The 10,729-nt window shown below is 34.0% G+C and overlaps 1 protein-coding gene across 2 annotated transcripts; it reads left to right on the plus strand.

Annotated features, from left to right (window-relative positions):
• On the plus strand, positions 1 to 6,171 carry LOC106311820 (zinc finger CCCH domain-containing protein 44-like). Of its 2 annotated transcripts, none has more exons than XM_013749118.1 (11): positions 1 to 527; positions 892 to 971; positions 1,130 to 1,317; positions 1,849 to 2,743; positions 2,856 to 2,983; positions 3,093 to 3,152; positions 3,238 to 3,288; positions 3,401 to 3,471; positions 3,757 to 3,893; positions 4,015 to 4,190; positions 4,285 to 6,171. In XM_013749118.1, exons 1-11 carry the CDS (start codon positions 217 to 219, stop codon positions 6,031 to 6,033), a joined length of 3,846 nt encoding a protein of 1,281 aa, XP_013604572.1. In that variant the 5' UTR covers positions 1 to 216; the 3' UTR covers positions 6,034 to 6,171. The 2 variants fall into 2 exon arrangements, with proteins under 2 accessions (XP_013604572.1, XP_013604571.1); XM_013749117.1 differs by having other exon boundaries at positions 217 to 527; positions 3,757 to 3,908.
• The last annotated feature ends 4,558 nt before the right edge of the window (positions 6,172 to 10,729 follow it).

A 10,729-nucleotide genomic window follows, 5' to 3' on the forward strand; every position in this document is an offset into this window, starting at 1 on the left:
GCACAACAACAATGTTAGATAAGTGGGCGTAAAAGCGAAAACAAAAGTCCAGTTTTTATTTATTTGTTTTAATTTGCCCCCACTAGTCTTCGTTCTTCAATCTCCAATCCATTTTCATCGCCAAAAATCCCCCAAAAAGAACCTCAGATTAGGGTTTCTCCTTCACTGATTGATCCGTGAATACTACTCATACCTGTTTGGAATTCCTGAGTATTCATGGAGAATCAGCAGCTTCAGCAAGTTCCTGGCGAAGAGAGTTCCGTCAAGGGCGTCGTCGATCTTATGAGAGTTGATCAGTGCGAGGAGGAGATCGGTGCGTCTCAAGCTCCCTCTGTACCTGCCCCGACGGTTGCCGGAGTTGTTGATGAAGCTGCTCCTGTGAAGCGGAAACGTGGCCGGCCTCCGAGGGCGCATGCTAAGACCGTGTCTCAAACTCGGCCGCCGCCACCGCCGCGGAAGGACGAGAAGGAAGAAGACGTCTGCTTCATTTGCTTCGACGGCGGAGACCTTGTTCTCTGTGATCGCCGGTGAGTTGGGTGGAGATTACAATGCTAATTCTGTTAGATAGTATGCACTGATAGAGATTTAGAGCTTTTGTTAAGTTTGCCAATTGGATTCTCTATGGTTTGTTCATGTTTGTGATTTAGTTACTATTTTTTGAACGATTGTGGTTAAGGAAATAAAACATTTTGATTATTTAGCTATCAGTGAGTAATTGTTTGATGCTCCACTAATCTGTAATTGTTACTATTTTTGATAAGGCGCTGGTTAACGCCATTAGATTAGATTACGAGGAGTCAGTGTTTATGATCGTTATTTATGGAGATTTTAGTTACGAGATTTGTGTTATTAATAACTTATTGATATAGGTTTGTCTTCTTGTACATTCAGGAACTGCCCCAAGGCATACCATCCAGCTTGTATTAAGAGAGATGAGGCATTCTTTCGAACAGCGGCTAAATGGAACTGTGGTATGTCGCGCATAGTCCATGATGTTACTGTGTATCTTGTGTTTGCTGTCAGCAATCTAGGGAGAGTGATAGTTCTGACATGCCGTCATTTCAAATGTTTTAAAAGATTGACGTGACGCGTCCTATACGGAAACTGATGTTTCGTTCATTCGTTTCAGGTTGGCACATATGCGGTACATGCCAGAAAGGTTCCAGTTACATGTGTTATACATGCACTTTTTCTGTTTGTAAGCGGTGCATTAAAGATGCCGACTATGTGATTGTGAGAGGTAACATGGGTCTTTGTGGCACATGTATTAAGCCTATAATGTTGATCGAGAATATTTCTCAAGGAGATAATGAAGCGGTAAGACACTCCTCCCTCCATCTATAGTTTCTTTCAATGCTTAGCCGCAAAATTTCCTTGGGGCAATTATATTTTACCTTAAGGGGAATATTGTTTGTTGATTTTAGTCGTTTTCGTTCATTACATCTATATGGGGTTTCTATTTATTTAGATCCGATTAAAATCTCGTAGTGTTGCCATGCACTTAACATCGTACGTGTCACACGACAGGTAATGTGATAGCAACCAGTCACAACCTAAAATCATGGAATGTTAGAGATTTGGGTTGATTGATTAGAATCATATCTTATGAGAGAACTAACGGAATGTTAGGAGCTTTCCAAATTTGTTAGCCATGGGTTTCGTATTTAATAAGATCTTACGAGAGCAGTCGGATATGTTGTGTATTTTGAAAGAGTGAAACCGAAGGAAAAAAAGTAACGGCTCTTTTTTTTAGGAAGAAACCTTGTACTTCATTAGTTTTATAAGTTGAGTGTTCTTCTTTTTATATATTCTCTTTACTAATCATAATTTTTTTTCATTGTCCTTTAGGTTAAGGTGGATTTTGATGACAAGCTCAGTTGGGAGTATCTGTTCAAGGTATATTGGCTTTGCCTGAAGGAAGAGCTGTCTCTAACTGTCGAAGAGCTTACTAGAGCAAATAATCCTTGGAAGGAGGTTCCTTATACTGTCCCTAAAGTGGAGTCACGAAATATTCATACCCTTAGCAAAGCTTGTTCTTCAGGCAATTCAGATTCAGATGTAGTAGCGAATGGAACAAAAAGAAGAAGGACTAGTGATTCCCCCACCGTACCCAGCAAGTTAGATACTAAAATTCCAAGTAATATCCCAAAGAAGCTTCCTGGAGATACAAACTGGGCAACAAAAGAACTCCTCGAGTTTTTGTCGGTCATGAGAAATGGCGATACATCGGTTCTTTCTCAGTTCGATGTGCAGGGTCTTCTGCTTGACTATATCAAGAAAAAAAACCTTAGGGATCCTAATCAGAAGTCTCAAGTTGTCTGTGACCAAATGCTTGTGAAGTTGTTTGAGAGACAGCGAGTGGGTCACTTTGAAATGCTTAAGCTTCTCGAGTCTCACTTCCTTATTCAAGAGAAACCGAAAGAGGAGAAACCCAAGAATGGGGAAAGTAGTCATTCTGTTCGTAGCCAAACAGAGGAGGATAGTGCTCATGATCCGGTGGTTAGGGATAGAAAACGGAAGATGCGTAGGAAAACTGATGGCAGTGAAAAAAACGAAAATCTGGATGCATATGCAGCGATTGATGTTCACAATATCAACCTGATTTATTTGAGACGTAAATTTATAGATACTCTACTTGATGATATCAACAAAGTTCACGAAAAGGTGGTAGGCACAATTTTGAGAATTAAGGTATCTGGCAGCGACCAGAAGCTGGATATTTACAGGCTCGTTCAAGTTGTAGGTACTTGATCAGTTTTCATATTAATGCTTGTTTGAGGAAAGAAAGGAAAAAGGAATTGAATGACCTAAAATTTTAATAGTAAGATCTCAGCTTTTTTGTGGTAATTTAACAGGTACAAGCAAGGCATCAGCATTCTACCAACTTGGCGCAAAGACTACTGATGTTATGCTAGAAATACTAAATTTAGACAAGAGAGAAGTCATCTCGATTGATCAATTATCAGACCAGAATGTCACAGAGGTATACATAGTCCTCATTGAAATTGTTTTATCTACCTTTCTAGGCTCTACAATAAAAAAATTTAAACCCCATGTAATAATAAGGTAACGACGCTAACTGTAATTTTCAGGACGAGTGCAAACGGCTACGCCAGAGCATAAAATGTGGCCTCAATAAACGTTTGACTGTGGTAAGAACGCAAGCATGATATCTTCTCAACTGAAATTATATATTTTACCTAAGTTGGAAACTCATGTCTTTTTCGTCGGTGTCAGGGTGACATCTTGAAGATTGCAGCAACACTGCAAGTTATGAGAGTCAATGAGGTAGGTTAATTAACAACATCAAGTATCACTCGTATAAATAGTAAAGATCCCCATGATCATAGTTCTTTATTGTCCTCGGTGTTGCTTCTTATTGACCTCTTTGTCAATATAGGTTCTGGAAGCTGATATCTTAAAGTTAAGGCATCTCCGTGATCGGGCTAGTGAGAAGGGTCGTAGAAAGGAATATCCTTTTTTCAGATTGCCATACTATATTTATTGCACTTCGCTTGCACTATATTTGCAAATGTTATCGGTTATAGAATCTTTCAATGACTCGTTGTTGGAATAATTCTTTGAAGAGAAGACCATGCCAATCTCAACGGGAATTACTTAGTCTAAGTAGTATACAACTTTACATACTCAAGTCTTTTCATTTAGATGTTTGGTTTGCTTTAGGTTAAATGTGAAAGATAGTTTTACACTGGTTGCATGGAACGTTCAAGTCTTGTTTTCTTAACCATCTCCCACGCTTAGAGAATGTGTAGAAAAGCTAGGGCGTCTAGAATCACCTGAGGAACGCCAGCGGCTTCTGCAGGAAGTCCCAGAAGTTCATACAGATCCAAGCATGGATCCGAGTCATCCATCAGCAGAAGATGCAGTGTTGGGTATGAGGAAACCAGGTCTCCCACCTTAAACTAGGATGTGAAATGCTTCGTGTTCATTATCTTACGAAAGATTCCTGATTGATGGATGCTGTTTACAATCTTCTACGTTTTCTATATGCAGATAATCACATAGAGGTACAAAGTAAAAGTCCGAAGAAAAAAGGGGATATCCTGAACAACTTGGGAAATAATCCGCAGAAAAAATATGATGCTCCAGTTTTGCGAAGCAGAAAAGCCATGCATGCCACTAATAAAGAAGAGTGTTCTAAGGTCGACAACAACTCAGCAGATATCCAGGTTTGACCATACCAACTACTCTGGTCGAAATGTAACCTCTCATATGTTTTCGAGTTTTGGTTTCATGTCATATATTAATCTTTGGGTTCTGCAGCAAACTGGTAAAGATGATGAGGAGAGTGAAATATGGCATTATCGAGATCCAGCAGGAAAGACCCAGGGACCATTTTCTATGGTGCAGCTCCGCAAATGGAAATCCTGTGGCCATTTTCCTCCTTATCTTAGGATATGGAAAGAGCATGAGAACCAAGACGAGTCTGTACTTCTAACTGAGGCTCTTGCAGGACGGTTTGATAAAGCAACTACTTTACCAAGTTCATCGTTCCATCCCCAAGAACTAAAACCGTCTCCGCACCACTCTGGACGCACTGGCGTTGATGTGAACTGTCTTCAGAATAACCTGAAGCCAGTCAGCACCAGTTCAACCTCTTCTTCTTCCTCTATTGTCACTGCCCTTCCTAATGATCCGAAAGATAAACAAGTTGCAACTCTTGTACCTTGCTCTGGAAAAGTTGAGGATGGTATTTCTGTTCGTCCCCAGCCTCAAGTTAGCTGTCCAGCATCAATGTCTGTGATTCCAGGACACGTGGTTACTCCTAACGTCAGAGAAACTTCAGGAACTGATCAATCTAGTGCTGTGCGGCCAGATGGTAAGACTCTAGAAGATGGAGCAAATAGTGGTTCTGTTTCCATAAACGGTTCTGTTCATGCACCAAACCTGAATCAAGAAATCCATTTCCGTGATTTCCCTAGTCCTACACCTAAGTCGAGCCCTGAAGACTTGGAGGCTCAAGCGGCAGAGACTATTCAGTCTCTGTCTTCATGTGTTCTGGTCAAAGGACCATCTGGGGTCACATGGAGCACCACCGCCACAACTACCGTCGATGCTCCTACCACCACCACCACTTCAAGTGTTGTGGTCACTGGAGGACAGCTTCCTCAAGTAACTCAGCAGAGTGCTGTTGATTTAGCTGCACCGTCTGTGAAGCATATTGATTTGGCAGCTGATCATGCCACAGCTACTCACACTTCCAACAACACCCACGTGGCTCACTCATCTGGGTGGCCGGCCATTGTGGCCGACCCTGACGAGTGTGATGAATCAGTTTCAGATCTATTAGCTGAAGTTGAAGCAATGGAGCAGAACGGTTTGCCCTCTTCACCCACCTCAACATTTCACTGTGATGACGACGATGATTTGATGAAAGGGCCGGAGAAAGATTTCTTTAACCCTGTGCTACGCATGTTCCTCACACATGAAACATGCAGAATGAATGTCTCTCAGCCGAGTATTCTTGACTACGTCTCCGCCGGCAAAAGCTCAACGGGCGCAGAAGCACAAGCCAACACTCACTTCAGCCACTGTGGAACCGCTGGTCCGGAGCTCCTGCTCTTTGCACCACCAGCGCCAGCTTCAACAAGTCAGGACCTGACTCTGACGACAACAGCTCTCAGACTGGGATCAGAAACCACAGTTGAAGCTGGGTTGGTCGAGAGGCCTCCCAAGTATGCTTCGGGAGTTGGTTTGGAACCGAGCCTTAGGTCACCATCATCACATGACCCAGCTCGTGGAAACACTGAGCGCAGTCCACGTGGTAATGGAAGTCAGCAAAGGAGATCCGGTGGTCACAGCAGAGACCGGCAATGGTGGAACAATGGTCACAACAATAGTCTCAACAACAGTCATAATAATAATCGGCAATGGCCATACAGCAGTAGCCATGGGTATGACCATGGATCAGGTTCGTATACAGCTCATCCGCCCAAAGGGCTAAAAATATGTAAATTCTATGAGAGTGGATACTGCAAAAAGGGTGCTGCTTGTAGTTTTTGGCACCCCTGATTCTCATTTCTTGTATTCTGTATCCATTTGTTTATTTACACAAATCTCGAACATCCTTTTTTGTAACACCAAAGTTTCTGTATCCCATCAGCCGCATGTTTTTAAGTAATTATCAAAGCTTCTTATAAAACTAAGTTTTTTCACGTTCTCGACTTATATGTGATAACTTTTATGATTTTATCTAACCTCGTGCACACCAACAAATCATGTCTTGCTCGCTTCTTCTACTTAACCTTCTTATGTGAATTACAGACGGAGACTTAAACCTTCAGTTGTGAATTACTCGACATCTTTTATCAGATTTCCATTTATATTTAGTGTAGTTATCACATTTTTGTTGGTCAACTTATCCTTCAAAAGTTTGATAGTTATAATCAATGCGTAACTTCGATATCCCCAAATCCCAAATAGTCTTATTCTATTGTAGCGCAACTATTTTTATTCTTCTCTTCTACATGAAATGCATAAATTTTTGTTATTCTACATATTATTGTTGATTAATGCTGAGTACACTTCGTTCATTTGGTTAGACTTAAAGAGATAGTGAATTTCTTTTTGAATACATGACTCTTTGTGTTGATCGACAAAAAATGATTGTTTAGTAGCATATAACATGTTTGGTTAGTGCTAGAAATCTTGTTTTGACCATCATAATGATGTTTTTCAATTAGATGTTTCAATTTTTACAAAATCATGATTTCTAGATTATGTTTGTTGTTTAGGGTATCTTTCACTTGGAATGATTCATTATCAGGGAAACGGAAAATCTCATTAATTTTAGTATTACAGACTTTTTACGAAGCGAGAGGAAAAGATAGCAAAGTCTTAACTAAACCCTGAAAGTCTAAAAAAACGAATTTCCTTCAATGCCTTCTCATTAGTATATGCTGTGTCGCTAAGCATTCTTTCCATCCACTAATAGACCTATGCTCGACCATCAACTCTGACATTCATAAGTAGATTAGGAGGCATTTTCTCTTTCCTTCGGCTCGTTTCGTCTGCTTCAGAGTGAGAAAAGAATTAGAAGTTTATTAGTGAGGTCGAGAGGAAGAATAGAAAGTGTTTGTTGTCAAAGATTACTTTCTCATTAATTAAATAAACATTGTATGAGGGTATTTATACAAACGGTCAATTAGATGTTTCAATTTTTACAAAATCATGATTTATAGATTATGTTTGTTGTTTAGGGTATCTTTCACTTGGAATGATTCATTATTAGTCCTAGCAAGACTCTGTACAATTGAAGATTTTTCAAATGTATTATCAATTTTCCTCTGACATATCCTTTTGAACACCAAAAGTTTTTCAGTACGAATCAGTTGATGATATAGCATGAACAATAAAATCTTAACTCTGTAATATATTATTTTTGTTAGTTTTGATGTTTTCAGATTCACTTTAACATTAAGGTGTATCAAATAAACATCAACGACAAATGATCAGTTAATTTTGACATCTTGCAATATCGTTAGAGTCTTGGATATCATATACAAATGTTTAGACTTTTTATATCAAATAAGAAATTAAAATATAAACCAAAACAATATTACTCAAAATTCGTACATGTATGATATCGTGGAACAAAGTAAATCAAATTGAGTTTAGTCCAACAAAACATAACAAACCTAACAATTTATGATTAATCTGACTAAAGTAAAGTGCAATATCAAAATATATTCATTTGAAAGCCATCAACTAAACATGAAACCAACTATGTTCCTCCTAGCCCAGTAAGTATGGTTTAAAATAAATTGGATTGTATACATTTTGGTCATTGTGATCTCTAAATACTCACTAACATCTTTTGTCATATTTTTAGTTATAATTAGTCCGATTACCACAATTTTTTGGCCATATAGTTTGATAGGCCTCATAATCAAAGCATGACTTTTGACTAGGATAATATATGCGTCTTGCGCAGGGTGAATTTATATGAAAATTATTTAAGAAATATCGTATGAAAAAAATAAAATTTATATTCTTGATCAAATTAATATTTGTAGCCCTTAAACAATTTTTTTTTTAAAAAAATTGTTAATTACATAATTTGTTTACTGATGAGCTGATCCTATTTTTAAAAATATTTTAGGTCAAAATTTTATTTATCGCATAAGAACCTAACGTTTAGGCCGAAAAATCTAAGGCCTACTATTTGGTACAATGAAACTATGCCAACTCGGTTTTATATTATGATTTAGCAATTTAAAAGTTAATTATGGTTACGAGAAGTTTACGTTCATGTGACATTTCAATCTATCTTCAATATTTTTCTCATTTTTGTGTCGTTTTTTTTCATTTTAGTTATTGCTCGATATAAATATTGATTTTTGAGTTTATTCTCATTTCGTTATTTTGTTTTGACCTCGGATTTAGAAAATGTTTAAGATTTAAAATTATTAAAAAGATACATACTTAGGTTAAGATTTGCGCCTTGTGCAGAATAAATATTTTATGTTTTTCTGCATATTATGAAATAATAAAATAATAATTATACATTAAATAACTAAGAAATCAGTTACTATTATGTAATAAATTGGCGTGTGCATATAAATCAAACGACCGTTCTTATTTATTCGCAATTATTTTAAGGTAAATAAATCAAAACAATCAATCTTATCTATCGTATATGATATATAATTAAATTTAAATGATATTAACATAGATATATAGTATACTTTTAATATGGATATTTATTAAATGAGGTTTCTACTCATATGATTTTATGATTATTTACATATTTGTGTAACAAAATTTTACACCAACGATTTTTTTTTTTAATGTGGAATGTTTATTGGTTTCAATAATTTATAATCATTAAAAAAAATGAAGATTTCAAAATTAAAATATTAACTTTTCAATATATGTTCAACGTAGATATCAAAATATAAATATGTGTTTTCATATGGTGTATAGTTTTATTTAAACGATATGAAATACATATATATATATATATATATATATATATATTAACATAAACGCCTATTAAAATAAAATTATTTATTCATATGATTTTATAATCATTGAAACTTATTATAGAGAAAAAATTAAACCTTGATCACAAAAGTTTATGTGAGAGTTTTAACAGTTTTAGTAATTTATACTCGTTTTGAAAAATTCAAAATACAACATATACAAAAAAAATCTAAATTTTTATTATATGATTAATGTAATTGTGTAATTTATTTTAATAATAAATAATTAAAAAAAATGATAGAAAGTATACAGATTGTTAGGAAATCTTTATCATTTAAAATCATTAATTACCATATATATCTTAATCACATTAGGTAATTCCGTAAGTTTTATTTAAGGAAATAATATATAACGGTTGTGCGGGTTTTTTAATTTATATACTAAAATGTTTTAGTTTATATAACAAAATTTACCAATAACTTAACGTAATTTAGTGTTATATTATTACTATAAATTTTGTGTTTTTGTAACAAAAATTATTTTGAAAACTTTATTATGTAACAATATTACTTTACATACTTTTTTATTTTAAATTTATATGAAAGCAAATTAAATTGGATCTATATAGTAGAAAATATATTTTTTTGAGATACTGTAAATTTTAAAGAAAAACTATAATACATTGTACTTCAAAATATGTTTGTAGTAAATATCATATTTGAGAAATACACTAAGTTGGATAAAATATCTTCTTTTAATTTGAAATAGAAATGAATATTTCTAACAAAATCTTTGTAAATTTTATTTTTGAAAATTAATCAGTTTAGATTGTTATTATCAGTGAATATATAATTTTACATTTTCATATATAAATCAAAACTAAAATAAATTTTAATTTCTAATTATAGTTTATGATAACTAAAATTAAAATTAATTACTTTTTGATAAAAATTTAAATTTATTCTGAAAATATTTTAAAAAGATTTTTTAGATTTTTTTTAAAAAATATTTATTTATTTTTCAATTGAAAATATAAATATTATAATTTATTCATGTAAAATTTGATAAAATTTTAAAGAATGATCCAAATGAAAAAACCACGCATGAAAAATTCATCACTACAGTATATATATATTTAAAATATTATATATTTATCAATACATGTTTGTTAACACAACATCTATATAAATATTGATACATGTATAATGTATAACATAATTAATAATAATAACACTTATTATGAAAATACAATAGTGTTAGGATTTTAATATTTGATTTAATTTTATTATTTGCATGGTGAAATTCTAGCATTATTTTACTTGCATAATAAATGTTAATTGTTATTATTATTAATTAGATCATATGCATGTATTAACTCTAGAATAATTAAATGTTATTATTATTAAGTAGATTATAAATGGTTATATGCAACTATAATTATGTATTTATGGAATAAATATGTTTTCGAAATGATCCATTATTAATAATATTTTGGTGGAATAAAAAGATAATTAAATATCTTGTTAGGGTATTGTTATGAAAATACAAAAAAATAATGTAAGCAACTTTCTAGGGATGGTTCATTTAAAATATCACACATGAAAGAAGTCATGACTTCTCTTTTAATAGTATAGATAATTTCAATTTGATAAATGAATGGTCCTTAATGTAAATACTATATAATATAACATTCTCTACCAATTTAATTTTGTACTAACAAAATTAGCATTTTAATTACGTGACAACTCATCAGTGCACTTTTTTAATTAGTACAAACTACAAG

This window comes from Brassica oleracea, chromosome C8, assembly GCF_000695525.1.
Source record: "Brassica oleracea var. oleracea cultivar TO1000 chromosome C8, BOL, whole genome shotgun sequence".
Taxonomy (NCBI): domain Eukaryota; kingdom Viridiplantae; phylum Streptophyta; class Magnoliopsida; order Brassicales; family Brassicaceae; genus Brassica; species Brassica oleracea.